This window comes from Amblyomma mixtum, chromosome 9 (genome assembly GCF_055824585.1).
Source record: "Amblyomma mixtum isolate Tamu chromosome 9, ASM5582458v1, whole genome shotgun sequence".
Lineage (NCBI taxonomy): Eukaryota > Metazoa > Arthropoda > Arachnida > Ixodida > Ixodidae > Amblyomma > Amblyomma mixtum.
This window is the reverse complement of record NC_143020.1, coordinates 96,902,183-96,924,121: the sequence shown is the minus strand read 5'-3', so window position 1 is coordinate 96,924,121 and position 21,939 is coordinate 96,902,183. Positions and strand designations below refer to the sequence as shown.

Below are 21,939 nucleotides of genomic sequence, written 5' to 3'. Positions count from 1 at the left end.
CTGCAGTATCACCCCATAGACCATGGCGGTTGGATGTACGCATACTTCACGATGCCAGCACTAAAGAGGGGCTCACACGGGTCTTGCGTTTTTCGGTTGTTGGGGCGGTGCCTGGTGACTGGGACCGTCTGAAGGAGCAGCGGCGTCACCATTGCGCCGCATCTGGTCGAGCCCTTAGGGCTCGCGTGTCAGATGAGGTGCGTGTGGTGACGGCGAAGCTACGTATTGCTCAACGCACCCCGTCGCCTTCGTCGCTTATGTGCGCATGGAAAGAGGAGCTTTCGGAGCGCCTACAGCGTCTTTTACGTGCCTCCTCTTTGACAGCGGCTGCATGGCGTTGTAGACGCAGTCCAACTGCTCATCCTGAGGTGCTTCGGTTGGCCCGCCAAGAGCTGTTGTACACTCAAGGTGCCCCTGCGTTTGCATCTTCCGCCGGGGCTACGTCCCAACCAGGTGGCAGGAATTTCAGTGCGTTTTTTAGCCATTTCAGGGGTATTGCTCAGTCGGTCATTCTTGTTGATCGCAATGTCGTTTCCGCAGCCCCATTTTTAGCAGGCTTGCCGCAGGTTTCAACTGAACTCCATGACGGCCTTATGGCTGTGCCAACAACAGATGAAATCAAGGAGGCGTTCGACTCGACTCCATGAAACGAGGCTCAGCGCCTGGTCCAGAAGGCCTTCCTGTGGAGTTCTATTTAGAATTTTGGGATATTGTGGGCCCTATTTTCTCGGAAGTATTAAAAATATGCTTTACTGAGCACGTATTTCCTGAATCATTCAAAAAATGCCGCATTGTCCTTATTCCTAAAAAGTCTCCTATGTCGACATGTCCGGCAGATTGGCGCCCTATCACCCTGCTAAATTCAGATTACAAAGTATTAGCAAAATTACTCGTTCGTCGTCTACGAGCTCTCCTCCCGTCACTTATTTCCTGCCACCAGGTTTGCTCCATCCCAGGCCGTGAAATACACAGTTTATCTTCTGTAACGCGAGACATCCTAGCGTATACTTTACGACGGCGCGCACAGGGTCTTCTTGTTTCCCTTGATCAGGAAAAGGCGTTCGACTTCTTAGAGCACGAGTACATTTACGGGATGCTGGATGCTTTCGGCTTCCCACCTTCTTTCGTGCTTCTCATTAAAGAGATGTACAGAGATATTTCAAGCACTCTGTTCCTCGATGGCCGGGAAAGTACCGCATTTGATGTTCGCCGCGGCGTCCGTCAAGGTTGTCCGCTCTCCCCCCTTTTGTTTGTCTTAGCATTAGAGCCTTTCCTCTTGGCAGTCAATCGCCACTCCTTTATTAGAGGTCTGGCTTTGCCAGGCAGCGAAGCGGTACGCGTCACTGCTTACGCAGACGACATCACTCTGTACTTAGCTGATGAACGCAGCCTGCTTGAAACTTTAAATGTTTTCCGTGAGTACGCCTCCTTGTCTGGGGCTGCTCTTAATTACTCGAAGAGTTGTTACTTTTTTGTGGGGTCTACCCAAACTCGTATTACATCTTCAATACCTTTGCAGTGGTGCGCGCAGATGCGCATTTTAGGTGTGACCTACGACTGTGCTGGAATATGGAATGGTGTGTGGTCTTCGGTCGTCGAAGACATTACAGCTCGTGTGCGAAGGGCGCAGACATTCGATTTGCCTCTGCTTGAGAGGCGCTACCTGGTTCAGTCCGTCATGCTCGGTGCCTTCTGGTACCTCTGCTACACTGTTAAACCACCCCTCCGTGTCATAAGGCGAGTGCAGACTACAGTTTTTTCGTTCTTTTGGTCAGGCGGAACCGAGCTTGTGGCCCGTGCTGTTCTTGGACAACCACGGGAGGGAGGAGGGTTTGCCTTTCCAAATTTGTCCGTCACGTCCACGCTGTTAGCGTTGGAGAGTATTTTGCGTATCCTGCTAGGAAACGCGTCTCCGGCGCGAATCCTGGCTCGGTACTTTTTGGGCCCTTCTTTACGCTTTTTGGATCCGGCGGCCCCTGTTAATCATGGACCCCAGTCAGAGCAACCTACAGCTTTCTACGCTTCATCAGTGGCCTTTTACAGGCATGTTAGAGCAGTAGCACCTGCTGTCAACATCGTTGCAGACCGTGTGGTGGACATTTGGGCACCCTATTGTTACCTGTTGTGCCGGCGTCTCGCCGCTCACCTATGCGCCGGGTTCAGTGGGCGCGTTTAGCGTCGACACCTCTCCCAGATCATCTACGTGACTTTGTCTGGAAACTTGGCTGGGCAGTGCTCCCTACTTGTGATCGGTTAGAACGGTGGGGTGTGTGACGCTCCAGTACCTGTCCGAATTGCCCGCTCCCGGAATCTAATCGCCACGCTACAGTCACCTGTGTTGTAGCGCGTGTCTTTTGGCGCGCGGTTCATGCGGGATTTCGTGGGCAGGGCATTTCGTGCTTCGTCTCCCGCGGCCGCTTCCCCAGCGGCCGTTTTGCTCGCCTGTTAATAGTTGCAGGTCTTTTTAGTTTATGGCGCAGTCGATGCGCCGCGGTCGCTAGTGGCTTTCGACGCCGCGCTGTGTGGCCGATTCTCGGCCGTCTCCGACGGGAGCTGATCAGTTTTTTGTCCGAGGAACTCTTTTTCTTGGGTGAGGAAGAGTTTCTCCGACAGTGGTCATGCCCATTTATTTCTGTAAATAACGGTCGTATTGTCTTGGTTTTTAGGCCAAACTGGCGCTAAAGTATCCTTTTCAATGTTTCAATGTCCAGTTATTGCCTTTTCGCTCTTCTGACAATCGGTATATATGCATTCCTATTTTACATCGCCCATTCCTGTTAGTAACTTAGAAATGTTTATGGTACCTCTTTAATTGGCTCGCCTTACATGTGTCATGTGTTCTTGTAAATGTGAATGTATCTAGTAACCTTGGCATGTGTACATATGTAAATAAAATTTTTTCTAAACAAAAAGAAAGCAAAGTTAGCATTTAAGAGGATTTTTGGGAAGGAGTACGCAAGGAAAAATAAAGTGTAGGGAGTTTCGCGAAAATCAGTGTCGAAGAAGTCAATCTCACGCACGATGCTTCATAAACGGCAAGAAATACGTGTACCACGGTAATAAAAGCCAGGTCGCACCGGTCATGTGAAAGTCAGCATAATGAAGCGGTGATTTCTTTTCTCAAAATTAATTTCCGATGCATTAAAAAAAAAGGTTTATGAAATTGGTGTATTCGTTGATATGGTTAGGCCGTCCGTTAATCTGGTCACGGGATAATGGTTAGGTAGTGAAGTTGCTGATTAAGTATAGTCAGATCGCTTTCAATGTTACAGAAAGCATAGAAACTTGTATGGCAGAGGTGCGTTCAAGATGTGTTGTGGGTTACATGAAATAATGCTTTCTTGTCACTCTTGTGAAGCTGCACTCTTTTTTTTTTGTTTCCTGTAGCCCCACTATAATGCCTTTGGCGCTATGGGTTTCTGGAAAAAAAAACCCTAGATGCCCTACAGGTGCGTCAACGTAGACGTGCTGGACCAAAACTGCTGAAGCGAGCATAACGCATTAAAAGGACTTACCGAGCGCTAAAACTTGTATTGGGAAATTGAAAGCAAGTTCCGGCATTGGCGTCGTGGCATTCGTTGGTCGCTCCGTTCGCACAGAGAACAACCGTGGATGTTTAAATCGCGACGAAAAGGAATATAAATAGGCACCCTACGTCACGTAGAAAGCACAAACAACGTATACTAGTGCACGAAGTCAGAAACTAGCCAGCTGATGTCCACGGACGTAATGCAAAGTATGCTACGTTTTATGCGCAACAGGAGCTCTGTTATTGGTAAGCGCAACATGCGTTGATGAGGAATTCTATGAATGGCATCTTCTATTAATTTCCTGAACATGGTCGTCTTAGTAAATTACAAACGCTACTGAAGTTTCTTTCTCAGTCTCCAGCCAGCAGTAGGAAGTTCTTTTCTCATTTTTCAATTTCTGTTGTTTGCAGTCTATTAACCAATGAGTTTTATTTCATCATCAGGTGTCAGTGTGGTGCTAGGTTCGGAGACATTCTCGCAGAAAAAGACGTTGCCTGCTACAAAGAGTAACTGAAAGTACAAAGCGTCACTACGAGCTATGCGTGCTTAACAAAGCACCCTCCGTTACAGCTGTACTGTCTGAATCGGGAAATAGTGGAACTTGAATACTTACAGTTGACGTATTACTGCCCTGCAGCCTTGGGCAGCGGGAAATGCTTTGGTATACTAATCAAGACAACGACAATATGCAGCGCATACTTCTATTTATTTGTGCACATGCCAAGAGGGAAACACTATTACACGAATGCAGGCACTGTTGCTTCTTCCGTTGCTGGGTTCATAGGGTCTTCCAGCAGCTGCTCGAGGGCTTGCATACCAAAAAGAATGGACCGCCAGATTGCGCGCAAAGAGGGAAACTATAAACATTTGAAAAAGTCCTAATTTGTAAAGAAAAAACTTTATTCCGTTATTCCAAACCCCAAACCTAACTCTGACACTGAAATGAAAGTATAGGTTGCAGAAAGACAAAGCACGTTTGATTTATTGCCCCTTCAGTCCTTCGAACACTTTGCCTCAGACAGGATCCCCGTCAGAAAATCGACAAAAGAGAAGAAAAGCAGCTCGGAATGTTGCAACGGTAGCTGTGTGCTCCGCGCTGGAAACTGCGGTTTCACCCTGCTGAAAAAAATCTATGATGCAATAACCTCATAGAGGCTTCCTCATAAAATATTACACAATTCGTATAATATTCTGTGACATATTTTTGATCATTGCACGACTTTACAGAAATGTATGACATTTGTATGATAATTTTCTATGATTTGTATGATAATTCTATGATATTTGTGTGACGAACTCTATGAGCTTATTGCATCGTACAACTTTTTTCAGCAGGGCAAATCATCAGTGGCCAACGCTTCCATAACTGGCGAAATGCTGGACACCAATCAAAGTTTGTGTTTAGATGTGGTGACAGGCCAACCATTGGCCATTCTAAGGAAGGCCAAGCATGGGCAACAATTGGAAATGCCTTGACCATCATAAGGCCTTCACTCTAACACCACGTTAAATCCAAGCAGTTTCTTTGATTGTAGGCCAATCATCTTGGTCAATTAGTATTTTAGCTTTTTCCTAGAACCATTTTTTCACTAACTGCAGCTGCTTCTAGATCCCTGGACCCTTCTGTGAGATTTATTAACTGTACACATTAATTTTGGGGCCACCACTTGCCAAACACCTCAAATATATACAATCCCTTCTAGAAGATCTCAGTCTCAAAAAACACCAATATCACCACATGACCGGATGGTGTGAAATGCAGCAGTAAGCAGCTGACAGCATTGCTGCAAAAAGACTTCTGTAAAGAAAGGTGCAAAGTACTATTTGAGCCAAGCACCTAAAGAATTACACATATTTGTAAATTTGTCAAAGGCTACACGCATGTCTTTTTTTTTTGCTTCGCATTTACAGCACATTTCAATTATGGTGAGGCACCGTAAATTCAAGGACTGTTAGATCACTTAGTTAAATCACTTAATTTCACAAAAGCCACGATGACGGTAACGCTACCAAGGCATTCAAAAATCTTACCCGAGTATAAACACTGCTAATGAGTTATCTCGGAAATGTCGTTCAAATGCAATATAAATATTATTTTACGGAAAATACCGCTTCTCTTGCTTGACAAACCGAAAAAGTAGCCGTAAACTCGCGTGTCAGCATACAAGCCGAGAGTATCTGTCAGAAGTGCTGGTAAAAATTTTTTTACTTATTTTACAGGCCTAAGATACAGGACTTAGGCAGGAGTGGACAATACAAATCAACAAATTCAGAAACAGCAAACAATTAGATACAGGACGTTGAATGATAAATCAGAACAAAGACACAAGATACTGTTTACAACATGAATGCATTTTGATGGGGGGAGGCACAAGGGCGCAGAGGAATCACGAAACCGTTGTACAGTTGACCGTATCGGCGGATAACAATTCCAATCGCAAATAGTGAGCAAGGAATGGAATTTTTAAATGCGTTAGTCCTGCACGAAAAATCTAGGACTCTTTTGGTGTGATAGAGCGCTTAGAGCGGCGGCGCAGGCTGCCGAGATTTCGGCTTCTACCCGACGCGCTGCCACAGCTAGCTCGTTCAAGTCGCCGCAGTGACTTCTTCCGCAAATAGAGAGCAAACGTGGGGTGGCTCTGTCGGACAATCCTTTCCACTCGCTCCGCATTCGAAGCTCCGGGATCGGCGTAGACGTATTGCTCCTGCATCGCCCTGACGTTCTGGACCAGTTCCAACTCCCTCTGCATCCGCAGCATCCGCACACGAGCGGACCGGATCGCGGATGGTCCGGGCGCGTCAGCGCTGTCCGCGTGCCACGTAACGTGAACGTCCCTGCTCTGAGCGACCTTGAGCCGGCGGCGTGCACTTTTCTGGGCCCGGACCGCGGACCGAATGAAAAAGGCCAGAGCCTTTTTCAGTCCGAGGGCTTGTCGGCGGACCGGGATTGTTTTTGCTTCTAGGTGCGCTCGTCTGGCTAGCTATCCTGAATGAAGTCGGCTTTGCTCCGTGCTGGCGCCTTTCGTTTTGGCGCGCTTTTCGCCGCATTTGCAGCTCGAGTGCAGCATTGTGTGTCCTCCTTTTCGTATTTCTCTCACTGCGTCGTACTGTGTATTTGAGCGTGTGCGTAAATACCCGCTTAGCTTTGTTGTTTCTGCTTATTTGAGTGAATATGGAGAGAAGGAGCTCTGTGAGCCAGTATCTGGTAAAACTGCTCTGGACTAAGCCGCAGCAAGCGTTTGTACTCTCCGGGTCGCATTCAAGTAGGTCCTCGTACAGCAGGTCCTGCATGGCCAAACACTGTTTTTCCAACCTTGACTTTGTCCAACATAACCGTTTTAGACGCGAAAGCTTCCTTCTCGCCCTCAGACGCTTTAATGGCGACAACCAGTGCGGCGAGACGACGTTTTCGTTCGGCGTTCATGTTTAAACTCTCGGCAGCTGAGTTTTCGAAGCCACGCTAACAGCGCAAGCCCGCTGTGGGCGAGAGTATGCGCGGATTGTCCGCTGCGTTCGTGTGAATGCCCGACGTTCAGACCGACTCCCGGATGCACGTGCCACGATAACCGCGCTGACGCGCGCGTACCATCCGCGATTCGGTCCGCACGTCTGGACCCACCTTCATGGAGATACGATCACGTGGTGGGTACACCAGTAATGGCAAGGCTTTGGGTTCGGTTCAGCTACGGTTTCGGGTGAAAATTCGGGTTCTGTTCCTGTTTCGGGTTCAGGTTCGGTTCCGGTTCGACACTATGCTTTAGACAGTCAAAGTGCCCCTGAATTATTTGCTGTCCTTTTCGCCAAAGGTAGCTTCATATTCGCTACTGAGAGCATAATTAGCATTCGACTCGAAGAATTTTTTATACTGCTAATTGCAACGAAAAATTTAGCGGCAACAACGCGGCACATAAGAGAGCGCGAAGAGTGAAAGAACATCTGGCGAGCGCGGCGCCTTGGCTTTCATGCTCATTGATGGCAAAATCACCGAGGCCCTTATCTGTGGGAATGAATGAACACCGTCCTGACGTACTTCCATCTCTTGGGGACACAGCTGGAACACCTTGGTTACTCTACTGTTGACTCCGTAAATGCATCTCTCAGTCAGACCGCTATCTCATATGCGGATCTGTCCCGCAAATAATGTCACAACTTCGGCTTCAGTGCCCATGGGGATTCTAGAGCACGTCAGAATTAAGCGTTCACCGTCAAAAACGTGACCGCTTTCCACAAACCAGCGCGAATTTCATCGCAAGCCAGGAACAGCAATACATTTTCAAAGCGACCAGTTATAAGCATGGACACATCCACAGATCACGTACGGACCTTTGCAAATACATCATCTTGCCCAGTGTAGCAATATATTTATGATGACGATGATCACGTCCACGTTCACACCCCTTTTCAACGGGCTGTCACGTTGTTGTGAGCCGCCAGACATCACAGTGCCCCCTTAGGCTGAGTTTGCTCGCGAATAGAGGGCAGCGCGAGATGAGCGAAGAGGACAGCAGTTCCTAGAATTTTCCTTCCCTCGGTGTGTTGTCGCACTCGGCACATCACTCACGTGACCTTTTCTCTCGTGCTCCGGTCCGTCGTGTGGACACTGACGTTCTAGAAGACCGTGGTTACCGCTCCAAACAGTGCATATCTCGGAGATACGGTCAAGTGGTGGGTACACCAATAATGGAAAGGCTTCATCGCTCTTAGGCGTTTTTCAATGCCAAATTAAAATTATATATTTTTGTTTCCTCCGATATGGCACTGCTCCACTCTTACATCATGGTACTTTTTTTTCGAATATAATATCATGACACGTGTTTCAGTCAGTAATTAATATAGTCTCTTTAATGAGCACAGACCTCGATGTTTCATAAATGCTGCACTTACCTCCCAGTATCCAGCGACCTAGTACCAAGCACCCATTGCCAGTAACCCTGCGTTATTCCCAACACTGCTTCGTTATCAGATATGGCAGCTGGTGACTGAGTTCCAGTTCCTCTGGGAATGGGTATTCTAGCCAATATCGACGAGCAGTGCCAGAAAGGAGACAAATGCAAAACAAACCTGTTCATTTTGGCGAAAATGGTGGAGCGAGAGCTGACACGCTGCATGAGACACATTCACTCAAGGCGCAACGCTGACACAGTGCAAATGGTGAGAATTTTGTAGCCCTCCAATCTCCGAGATTAGACATGAAGGCATGCTGATGTCCTGCTGCATCCCAGTCTCCATGGGTCACACATGAAGTATTGCTGATGTCCTGCTCCATAAGGTCGGTGGTCATGTCTTCATGCAGATGATGTTAAACTAGTCGCGAAACCTATGCCGGGTTTTCTATCAGTGACCTCACCACATTGCATACCTTGAGAGCCATCCCTAAGCTCATACCCATGACATTTGTTAGGTAGTCCTCAGTAAACATAAACAAACCTTCCCTGTCAGTTAGCTGTGCAGTGAATTCTTCGACGCATCCTGTGCAGCTTGGAATTTCCGCGATGTAGGGAATAGCCTCCGGAACCGTCCAGCCACGAGGGCTTTCAGACCAGCAACGCCAGATGCTCCAGCAGGTTTTCCACTTTCTCTTCGTCAACCATGTTCCACTGAGGATCATAGTCAGCAGTCGTGTTGTCCGGGATCCAGGCAGCAGGCGGGGTAGGGGTACTGAAGCCAGTGTATATGCCGACTCTAGATCGAGAGCTCCACATTCTTGGAACTGCTGTCGCAGCCTTTATGGCAACACATCTTAGCCAAATTATAGTGGCAATGTATTCTAGACACAATGAACAAATATTACTATGCAGGCCAAATACAGCGCGTACTCAGTAGTGTTCTCCAAATTATAGTACCAGTATAATGTAAGCACTTTGAACAAATTTTACTGCACACAAAATGCTGAGCGTACTCAGCAGCGTCCTGCCCCACCGCGGTGGCTCAGTGGTTACGGCGCTCAGCTGCTGGCCCGAATGACGCGGGTTCGATCCCGGCCGCGGCGGCTGAATTTCGATGGAGGCGAAATTCTAGAGGCCTGTGTGCTGTGCGATGTCAGTGCACGCTAAAGAACCCCAGGTGGTCGCAATTTCCGGAGCCCTTCACTACGGCATCCCCCATAGCCTGAGTCGCTTTGGGACGTTGAACCCCATAAAACCAAATCATAAACCAATCAGCAGCGTCCTGCTCCGTTGATGTGATCACGTTATCTAACTATTTCCGTGATAGCAGGACTGCGACGCTTTTAAGTCCTCAAAGAGGTAAAAAATATTCTCCTTAATAATACTTAACTGGGAACGCGGGCAGAAAATTTTTTTACTGGGGAGGAGCGGAGAATTAATTTTTACGTAGGCATGGTGCCTGCGTGACTGTTTTTGCCGCTGCCCGTCGCGTACCCTTGACGCGGTCACTGATTTTCAACGCTTGTTGAGCCTCGTTTTGAGCAAGCATCGCAGGAGTTAACTAACACGACTTCCCCTCAGCGCTTTGCCACCCTTCTTCCTGGAGCACAGCCAGTAATTTTTTCTATGGCTATCTGTTGTTGTTTTTTTCAATACATAATGACATGACCATCGACCCGCAAGCGCTAAATTGATTTGTGATTTTGTGACTTGTGATTTTTTTTTCCTTTCAAGAACGCTTGCAACATCGAATGGAGATTCATTCCCGCCACCTGCATAGAGGCGATTACAAACCCCGCCAGCCCAGGAGAAATAAGCCGGGTGCCGCTTCCAAACCTGTCTTCCAGCTTAAAATAAATAGAATTTGCACATGGCATGCTTACACGGAGAAAAATTTGGTATTTACCTTTCTCAGCTCGAGCAGAATACGCCAACGCTTTTTCGAGGTGGTGATCCTGCTAAAAACAATCGCCGCGAGAGGCGTCAATCGTCGAAAGCACGTTGTGGGCATTTAAAGCACTGCATCCAACGCAAAACTGTCGCAAAAGTAGGCCCTCACAGCATACATGTATATTTAGCCGGGGTATGTTGCGTATTTAGCGAATGGAACATATGTGATCGTGCACGGTGGCCAAAGAGTTGCGAAGTCATCTGACCAATGGTCGTCCTATTTAGTTTCATTAGCATGGTATGCAAACCATTTACTATCAAGGAAGTAGGCTGCTAGCCAAGTGTGATGGACATTGAGAGGATTCCGAGACGTGTCCAATGATAAATGATCGGCCACTGCAGTGTCCCCTGCGGGAGAGGAATCAACGCTGGTTCACGGGGCTTTCGCTTGTGCCCCACTAATGGATGAAATAGCATGCACTTCTTTCCATCTGTTCTTCCGAAGCGTACAACTAGTCGAACATTCTTGAGAAATTGGAAGGCCCAGCATCAGGTTTGAAGTGCTTTCGTTTCAATGATGTTTTCCGAGGGTCCTCAACAGTGTGAGACTTGTCCTGCAGCCGACGTTGACGAAATGGTCCGAGCAAAGAAAGTCGTTTTCGGAAAGTGTCTTATGTCGATCGAGATAGCTGTGCCGCACTGACCCATGCCCTCTAGAGATTGCCATCCTTTCGAAAGGGTATCACAGCTCGTCAGCGCCACACACGATGTGTTACACGGTGGGGGCACACTCTAATTAACTTTTGCAACAATTTTTATCCGAGCAAATACCCCCTGCGTCCTGTTTCGCCGGTCACAAAACTACATATTGCAATGCAGCAGATTGAAGTGGCCAGCTACCATATAGTACACCAGGTGACTGTGCTATCCGTGCTTCCGCTACTTGAAGGACGCATCGATGCAGCTGCAGCAGGGGCGCGCCGTAGGTGACACCGGGCTAACCGCGTGCTGTGAAAAAGTGTGACGTCATGGCTGCCAAGAGGCTGCTGTGTCAAGCCCCCCTAATGAACTTGCGCAGGTCACGACTGTACGCAAAAGCGGCGTTGGATGACTGAAGGTGCTGGACGCGTTCTCCAAGTGCGGCTTCGGACGGCACAGAGCTCACCGTCGCCGAGGACAGGCACACGGTGAGCAGCTCACTCATTTCAGCCCGCGCGAGAATGCCGCACCCACACCTATACGGTCTGTAGACGAAGCACGAGCACGTACAGTCGGACGAGTAAAAGCAGGAAAGCGTAGAGTGAAATTTTAGTGCGAAACACCGACTAAAAAATTTGGCTGTGGCTTAGCTAAGGTTAAGCCTGAATATCTCAAAGCGAAAAGCTCTCGCTGCTTTTCAGCCAACTCCCAAGCTACCACTTCTGGATCGGTGTTGATGATGATGACGATGTCCTCAGGCTTAATGGCACATACCCATGGCGGGGGATGGGCCAGGGTGTTTCTGCGCCGTCCGACTGTTGCTTTTTCTTCTCCTTCTATGGCGAGTGTCTGCGCCTGTTCTATGGGGAAGCGCGTCTTATGTACCCCTCCTTACAAATGCGCACTGCGCACGGATGTGGCGAAAGGTCAAACGCTAAACAGAGCGTATTTCTCTTTGACCAAAAATGCCCTACATGAGGCACACACCCTGCCCACGGTTTCACTCAACTTTGTACCAAAATCTATGTCCAACCATAATTGACCAAGCCAAACACGATGGCGACCTCCAAATTTGAATTGAGGCATTTCCAAAGTATGACCCGGGCCACACCCGAAATTTGACCTTAGCCTATTGGGACCAAAGAATACTTGGTATAGGCAAAAACTAGAGCTTTCGCACTAGTAGGTTTAACCAAGTTAAAACCCTGACATCTTTTCTTGGATGCGTTTAGTATGCGCTCCCCGTACTGTCACACTTGTGTTGTAACCATATGTTTATGAACTTTCACAAGGCAACCATTTTTGGTGTATTAATGATGGACCAATCAAGCTCTTCAGTGTGATTTTTGCAATGGAATGACTAATTTTCACAAAACTACCTGGGCAGAGAGACGACGACAGAACGAGCGTTTTCTCTCAAGTGCTACTTATAGTATACAAGCCACGAAGCTATCCAAACTTGCATTACTGGAAAGACGCGCCGACGCAGCTGCAGTAGGGGCTCGCCGTTGCTCGCACCGCGCTAACCATGTGCTCTGGAAAAGTGTGACATCAGGGCTGCTGTTTGAAGCCCCCGTAACGAATTTGCGCAGGACACGACTGTTTACGAGCGCGGCGTTGGTTGCGTGGAGGTGCTGGACGTGTTCTCCACGTAGCTCCAAGTGCAGCTTCGGATGGCAGAGCTCACCGAAGACAAGCACACGGTGAGCACATCATTCATTTCAGGCCGCGCAAGAATGCAGCACAGTTTACTGAATGGTCTGTAGACGAAGCACAAACTCTGACAGTGGGGCGAGTAGCAACAGGACTGCGGAAAGCGCAGTTTTTTTATATGTCTATAGTATGTGCTCCTCATGCATACAGCGACAGCGGTGTTGCAGCCGTGATATTTATGAAGTATCACAAGGAAACCTGTTTTTGGTATACTGAGAGAGCAATCATGCTTGTGTGTGATTCTTGAAGTGAAGCGATAACCTTGACAGGAAGGCCTGAAGCAGAGAGACGACAAACAGAACGAGCGATTACTTTCAACCGTTTTATTTTTTTGGCGGGAAAAGCTTTTCTAGGAATGGCGGAGGATGGGCACACACAGTTATGCCTGTGCTGTCTTGGTGAGCTTGACGGATAGGCTGCTCACATAGTCATCCGTCAGTGCATGTCAGTAGGACACGCACGAAGGCATACGTCGTCCAGAAAGCGTAACCCCCCCCCCCCAAGAGGCCATTCACAACCAACAGGCTCATCTCCACCGTCACGTACACCATATACCACTCACCAAGGAGTCGAACAATACATTCAGACAGAAGAATTCCACACCAAACGCAGTTACGCAGGAACAAGCAACCTGTACATTAAAGGGGTCATTTATGATCTCCCAACAAATCGTGGCGTTCTAGCCACGACCGTTGTTATGCATACTTAAAAAAAGAAGCAGGGCTCTACGTGGGCATTTTAGCTAAAAATTGCAATTTGAAGTTGACTCTAAGCCCCTCCCCCGACAGCACCGCCGTCTGGTGGAAAACCGATGCAAAATCACCTTGACACATTACAGTTAAGCCGCCGAGATCGGCAGTAGACAGAAAAGGGAAGGACACGGACCTCTGTTGCCTTTGTCCCTCTGCCGTCACTCCCCCCCCCCCCCCCCCCCTTTACTCTCAGCACTCCTATCCCGAACAGCGAGCCACCCACTCCCCTACGCTCGTTACGAGGAGTGCGCAGTTCACTCGTTCAGTTGAGAGAAAGCACGTGAGCGTTGGTTCACGGCGTCATGAATCGCGAGCGCGTTAGTCTTACCTTACTACCACACGGTACAGCACAAGTTTTAAAAATTCAATTACAAATTACTCGTTGCACCAAATGACCTCATTCCCAGTTGTTCCGAGAGTCATAGCGAACAAAATGAGTCTGAAAAACGCAGTCATAACCCATTTAAATGTTATTCGGTGACAGCACCCACACATCACACAGCCATCCTCACTCCTTAAACCTTACCAGTTATCAACAGTACACCGACACAAACCTAAACACACCCGCAAGAATCGGCACGTGTTACATGCGGGCCCTCGGTGACCTTGCTTACATATGCAAGCCCGCACGTCTTGGTTAAGCCACAGGGTGTCTTAGCAGATTATCTCGGCAGCAACCTCCCCATCTTTATCACTACCCATACATTCAAAACCAAAATATTTCTTCCCCACTCTTCTTTTCCGTGATATGTCAGTGCACATTAAAGAACCCCAGGTGGTCGAAATTTCCGGAGCCCTTCACTACGGCGTCCCTCATAGCCTGAGTCGCTTTGGCACGTTAAACTCCAATAACCCAAAGCACTCAACTCCTCTGAGAGCGAGACAAACTTGGCTCTCATCTTGCGCCAGAACCAGCTCCCTGGGCGAGTAGGATTGAGCAAGCTTTACACACCCCCAGCAAACGAGTCAAGAAGATTATTCAATTTGATCTACAAAAGACACAAAGTGAACAAGGAAGGGGAAGGGGGCTTCTGTTCACCTGGGCCATACGAAGTCTTCTTGCCGAAACGCTGGCAAGCACCCTGAGGCTTTCCTCTTCCTTGTTCTCTTTGTGATTGCGAGAACCGTCTCGCTACCTTGATCTACAAAAAGGGCACTGACATCAACCGAACTCTACAAGACATATGCACTGCGAAAACAATTCTATCGATTGGGACGGAATCACTTGTCCTGGGCCCCCTCGGCCTAATCCGAACCTCGACAAGGACAACACCCTTGATGAAGTCGAACGATCACTGATTACCATACGCCGCCCAACAGCCCCCGGACCAGACCACATGACACACAAGGTCCTCCGCAACCTTGACGACACCTCACTTTAGGAACTGATGGAGCGCTGCCCTCCACCTGGAAACATGCACACATCACTTTTATTCCCAAACCCAGCAAGGCAGTCATCCTCCGAAACCTTTGCCCTGTCTCCCTCATCAGTTGCGTGAAAAAACTGTTTGAACATGTTTTCCAGCCAGCACTATACCATCCGTCCCCATCCAGGTCAGGTATGTTGGTGAGTTGTTTAGCCAGGAACTGCACCTTGTGGAGTGTTCTGGATTGGGAGGGTTAATAAAGGTGACACTCCACAAGGTGCAGTTCTCTGCTCCCTCCTACTGAAAATAGCGTTAGCCCACTATCATACCCGACCTCCGCGCGGCACTATACACCTACGACACCACTTCATGGACGACAAAAGGCTCCATAGGAGAGGCATAAAATACTTTACAATATACAATTGATATTATCACTTCGAAACTGACCTTTATGGACCTTAAGTGTTTTCCATTCAAATGATCACTCCACGTGATCAGACAACTTCCTCGGGTTCTACGCATACACTGCGACACACCCCTGGCCAACAGACTCGGAATCCTTGGCCTCTATATATACAAGACACTTTGGGTGCCACCCTCATATAGAACTCCTAGACAAGGAAACCGAAATTAACGGCAGGCTTAATTCGCAGATTTGCTATATGCAATCACGGCCTGTCGAAGAGGGGAACCCTTAACATGACAGACGCCCGAATCACCAGCCGATTGAGTTATCACCTTTCCTACCACTTTCTCATCAAAACACAACAAGATAAAGCTGATGTCCTTATCATAAATGCGACCGCCTGAGCACTCCGCCTGCAACTGTCAGTTTGGTACGTTCCTTATTAGATTATGGGTTCACTGTACGGTTGGGCAGGTCTGTCATGCCGTAAAAATTGGATCGAGTACAAAACTGAGGCCTAGCGCTCTCATGTAGCGCATACAGAACAACTCCCATAGTCAACCTCTGTGCAGAAATAAATGAAACCTTCCGTGAATACAGAAGAATCGCTACCAAAACATATATACTATCCAGTTGTGGCGAAATGTCATTGTTGAATATTATTTACCCACAAACCGCAAGCTACCTGGCCACTGGTATTTCGATTCGAAGAGATATGCCAGAATCTCAATATACAGGACACATTACCTGACAAATAGATTCACAACAGCGCTACGGAACGAGGACAGAAGGAACACGAAAAACACAGGACGGGCGCTGTCCTGACATTTGTGCAGCTGCAGGAAAAATAGTAAACGAGAATCTCACGAACAGTATTATTTACACAGGCCCTCTAATGGTACTGACATCTCTTCACTCTAGAAGTGCAATCACTCCGTCACTGGGTGACACCATTCACAACATAGCAAAAGACAAAATTATGCTGGGTCCCCAGTCATGTCAGAATGAAAGGCAACGACAGAGCAGATTTGTGCGCTGCTGAAGCTTGTGGGAAGACAAAATAAACAATGTATACCATTTAAGGATTGCACGAATTTAGTACAACGTAAATTAAGAAAAAAAAGGGCATTCGCCTTGGAAAAATGAAGTAAATAGCAAACTGCGCTTGGTAAAGATAGCTTTAGGGTGAATGGAAGTCATGTGTGCAGCAGGAACGTTTCAAGCAAGTGGTTCTCTGTCATCTCCGAATAGGCCACACACACCTTACGGACCAATTCCTGCTAACAAAACAAGACAACAAGGATAGCTGCTGAGGTGTCCAACCCCCTTTAAAGGTTTTAATATTAGCCATTTCTAGAAATTCTTTCCTATGTGATCACTAGGTCGCACTAACGTTTTAGGCCCCCTACACCACCGATGATTCTTCACTTTTCTATAAAATTCAGCGGAAAAATTTTCGTAACACCGTATGCTTCACGCATGATGGCCTTAGTTGCCTGTGCGCCATAAAACACTACACACACACCAACCGCCCGATGCATCCCGAGGTCTGATGGCAACATCAGACAAACCGTTGCATCTCCCCCTCCGTCCCAAAGCAGAAGAAGCTCCAGCTTGTTCATCCTCAACACGTACAGCGCCCCCCCCCCCCCCTTCGCCCCCTCCGCTTGCGGTTATTACAAAAGTGCTAAACAACCGCGCGAAGAACCCGAGGAGATTTTAACGCAAGAAACGTAAGCTGGGGTTACAAGCAAAAGTGCAGAAAAGAATCGCAACACTGGACATTAATGCAAAATGAGGCCCTAACCCGTTAACGATACACAACAGCGCGCAGCTAAACACCAACCCAATCCCACGATCACCAAAAACATCGCACAGTGTTTGTGAACCAACACGCAGACCTCCCTAGGCAGCGACGACTACAACATTCAAACAACTTCCGCACTGAAGTCAATCTCTCCCTCTGTAAAAAGGACACTAAAAATCACAGACTGGGATAAATTCAGGAATCTCCGGAAGAAATCCACTACTGAGATAGAGAACCTTGCAAACTGGGTGAATGCACTCACATAGGACGTCGGAAGTGCCACATCCCGAGTAATCGGGAAACGAAAATCGTGGACAGCAGACTTGTCCACATGTGGGAAACACACTCCAGTATGCAAAAAAGATGGCTGAAAAACAAACACGGCCTCTTAAACGAAGGATAGCAGCCTTAGGAAAAAGATTGAAGCACACGCAGTACACCTAACCCGTCAACAGTGGGACCAGATTTGCAACTGCATGGAAGCAAATCTGGATTTGCTTCCATGCGGTTGCAAATCTGGGACTGAAAAACACGTGGAAGCTTCTACGTTGCCTCTTAGAAGCATAAAACACTAAAGACTCCCAACAACGTAACGTAAATCGCAGCGCCAAGAAATTAAATGTGGAAGACAGCGCTTTGATCCAAAACTTAAAAGACGGGTATCTCACAACCACAGCTAGAAGCCTACCCCTCAAATACTCAAGCCCTCTGAACCCCGTGTTTGACGAAGACATATCGACAAGGGAAGTGAGAGTAGGTATGCACAAGCTGCGCACCATGTCGGCGCCGGGCGCGGATAAAATCACCAACAAAACATTACTGAACCTGGACGAAAATTTGGTTCAAGCCGTAACCAAGCTTTTCGATGAACACTGGAGAGGGGCACCCCCTCCCGGAATGGACCTACGCTAAGGTCACCTTTATTCTAAAACCAGGTAAATCAGTTCAATTGGCAAGCCTCCGTTCCATGTCGGTCACCTCGTGCCTAGGAAAACTGTACGAACACGCTATCCTCGGCCGTTTCCAAACCCACATGCAAAAACACGGCCTCTTCCCCCATGAGAGGCTGGGATTTAGAAGCAAACTGTACACGACGCAGGACGTGATGCTTCAAATCTCAGAAGTAGGGGTGTGCGAATATCAAATTTTTCGAATACGAATCGAATACGAATAATCAAGGACAGACACATTTAACCACTACAAAACATTTATTTGAGCACCCAAGAACATCACAGTTCAACTATCAGTGATGAAATGAGCACGAAAGGTGCGTGTGGCTGCACAAAAAGTATCAGTCTCGAGCACTGTTCTTAGAAGAGTGAAAATATCAGAGAAGGTGGCTAGGACACAGCATTGATCAAGGCTAGCTTGCCATAAGCACAAAAGCGCGTTGCTGGGATGAACATAAAAGGTTGTCGGCTGCTCTACTTGGTCAGGCAGAAGTAGTTCCCTTCTAGCTGAAACAACTTCTCCAGCTACAGAAAATGCCCTCTCAATTGGTACTGAACTGGCTCGTATTGAGAGGTATTTCGTGCACTGCTCTGACTATACCACCTTCGCAGGTATAGCCACAAAAAAGTTCACCAGTGCAGTCAGCTACTGCATGGCCCAACTGTAGTGCCTAGAACCCAACGTTACGCATTGCTCTGGGCGCCGCCATGTTGTTATGTCTCTGTCGATAGGACTTGCGGACCGAAATGAACGCCGGTGCTCGCAGTAGAATATTCGGCTAGATACGAATATTCGCGTCGTGTCGAATAATCGAAACAACACGAATATGTGGATTTCGAATCGAACACGATTAATAAAAAAATAATATTTGAATTATATTCGAAAATTTCGAATATTCGCACACCCCTACTCAGAAGAAATTCTACACCTGAGACACGGCAGACGCACGAAACCAAACTAAACGCACTATCTTACTGAGGTGTAGGGGCTAGAACACACGCGTATTTAACCGCCTTTATGAGTAACAGGACGGCGGAGATATGGTTTGGGTCCACACAATCCCCCTCGTTAGCTCTAGAAAGCAGGGGCACATCTCAAGGCTGAGTTTTATCTCCACTACTCTTCGACACCACTCCCATATCCATGGGCCGAAAATTAGAGCGGATCCCACTCCTACGCAGACGACCACGGCAAAATGCCGGCGAAATGGAGGAAAGCCTCCAAGCGGAAGCGGTACGGACTGCGTGGCCTGTATAGGCCTTGCACACTCGCTGACCGAATCCTGCTGCTCCACCCGACTGCGGGCCGTCACAAAAAGGGAAAACCCTCTATACAAGTGACGGTCGACGGCCTCCCAGTATCGGAGGTACAGAAACTCCGCATCTGGGAACGTTTGTCCAAACACACGGTCATGACACATCAAAGCATCAGGCTAATCAAAAAAATACCAAACAAGCATTCGTGATTAGCAGAATGGTATACTCACTGCCCTATATTCCACCTCACAAAGATAGAAGAGGAAAGAGTTGTGGGTTTCTAAGTGGACACAGGCCACCACCCACCGCGGGTTCGAGCTTCGCGCGAGCCAAGGGCCCCGATCAGCCGTCACCACACACACACTGGGACACCGATGCGGCGCACTCAACCTCCTCTGGGAGGAGAGCGATTCGCCGCAAAGAAATAGGCCTCCAAGTTCACAAAGGAGACGTTTATTCACGTCTTCCTTCAGCAGGTACACAAACACTCAATAGTCACCCCGTCCCGGGGGCGCGCGAGGAGCAAGGCTCCGCTGCGCGCACGAAGCGACTCGAGTAATGCGCGCCGCTAGCACGCCGCTGCAGGAGAATGTACCCGCGGCAGTGCTGTGATCTCCCTCTCGTGTCGACCGTTGGGCCGGTTGCGAGAGAGAGTGGGCAATCAACGCAAGGTACGCCTGTCTGAGGTCGCTGGACCCCGCTGGACAGGCTCGAGCCGCTGCAGGTCAGAGGACACGTGCGGGCGAGCTCGAGTAAGCACTGGTCCGAGCGGCAAAGGCCGGCAGGGACAAACAGTAACGTACGCACCTTTCGCTGTCTCGGAGGGATCTCTCTCTCGGCCCCGCTCGGACGGTCGCGCGGCGCGCGGCCGCTCAAAGCGGTTCCCGAATTCCCGCCAAAAGGCGCCAATGGCAAAGGCCCTTGGCGAGCCGGGGCGGAGCTGTGGCTAAATGACAGTGATTAGTCACCCAGCCGCCTCTCCACCGCCTGAGGCGGGAGCAAGGGAAAGAGGAGAAACAACGCGGGAGGCCGGCACAGCCGCGCAAAGGCGACGGCGGAAAGCCAGGATTCCAACATCGTAAACGTGCTAATAAGACAGGGAGAGACGATCTCGCCTATGCTATTAACCGCATGTTTACAGGAGGTATTCCGGGGCCCGGAATGTGAACAGATGGGGATAAGATTTAGCGGAGAATACCTTAGTAATCTGCGATTCGTTGATGATATTGCCTTGCTAAGTCGATCAGGGTATGAACTGCAAAGTATGATCAATGAGTTATACTCAACCGTCTAGGAAGAAACTATGGCTGTTTAGGGCAGGTAGTGACAGCTGATCATGATCATGAGAGGGAACTAACTAGAAGAATAAGAATGAGGTGAAGCGCATATGGCAGTTTACCAATACCCCTCAAGAGAGAAGTCTACAACCAATGTATCTTACCGGTACTCACCTATGGGGCAGAAGCGTGGAGGGTAACAAAGAGGGTTCAGCTTAAAGACAACGCAGCGAGCTATGCAAAGAAAAATAATAGGCGTGACGTTAACAAATCGGAAGCGGGCGAGGGAACAAACGCGGGTTAATGACATTCTAGTCGAAATCAAGAGGCAGAAATGGGCATGTAATGCGAAGGCAAGATAACCGCTGGCCCTGATGGGTAACGGAGTGGATTCTAAGAGAAGGCAAGCTCAGCAGGGGGTTGCAGAAAGTTAAGTGGGAGGATGAGATCAAGAAATGTGTAGTAATACGGTGGCCGCAGCTGGGAAAGGACAGGGTAAATTGGAGAGACATGGGAGCGGCCTTTGTCCTGCAGTGGGCGTAGTCAGGCTGATGCTGATGACAAATCGGGCCTAAATCCGCCTCAAGGGACTTCAACCAACAGGCTCCTCCGCATGTGGGTCCGTAACACTCTACAAGAACTGTCTGAAGCCCGTTGTACTGCTGGCTATCCTCCACAAACACAGGCAGATACATCCCAAGCCCCCCCCCCCCCCCCCTCTGGACAACACCCTCAGCAAATCACGGAAAACCTAATCGTCCACCCAACCAACAACCGGGAAAGAGCTGATTTCACTTCATTTTTTGCTTGAAAGTAAAGTTGTTACTAACACCATGCTACAAATGCTTTTCCCGCCTGAAGAATAAGTAATGGAAACCGAGTGCTCGTTCTGTCAAAGGTAACGTTTACATTTCGAAAATGCTATAGCAACTGGCCCGAATAATCGGGTGAGTGTAAGTGTCAGCTCCGAACTGAATTCTCGAAAACTGCAGAAGTGTGCATTCGGTGAAGAGTGAGTGTTATGAAAAGTACGAGAGACTGATGTTATATTCCGAGGGTTGCCTTGCGTGAGCAATTCGAAGTCGAAGGCAGGATGAACGTTATAATTGTAATAAAAAAAGAAAAAGAAATGAGCACAGTTTTTGCATTGACTGCTGCGCAGACATACAGGCCGGAATGTATTGCGAAACCTCCCCCGGTCTGGTTCCGGTCCTAGGCCCGAGCTAAAGGATGCAAGTGCTCTCAGCAGGTGTGTGGACGACCGTACGCAGAAAATGTTTCAGAAGGCTACGCCATTAGGGTGTGTCCCCGAAGACAGTACCGGATTTCTTAAAAATAAAAGTAATGAGTTAGAACACTTTTTTTCGGCTTAGAATTGTCAGCTGAGTATTACATCAGAATACAG

General features: G+C 48.4%; 1 protein-coding gene across 1 annotated transcript in view; it reads left to right on the top strand.

Moving 5' to 3' along the window:
- The window catches only part of LOC149330234 (uncharacterized), a 32,269-nt gene that overhangs the window by 4,741 nt on the left and 5,589 nt on the right, over positions 1–21,939 (top strand). The window contains exons 3-4 of the mRNA XM_089559393.1: positions 11,385–11,493; positions 12,598–12,708. Coding sequence (XP_089415519.1) covers positions 11,385–11,421 — 37 coding nt within the window. The 3' untranslated portion in view covers positions 11,422–11,493; positions 12,598–12,708. The remainder of the gene's footprint in view (positions 1–11,384; positions 11,494–12,597; positions 12,709–21,939) is intronic.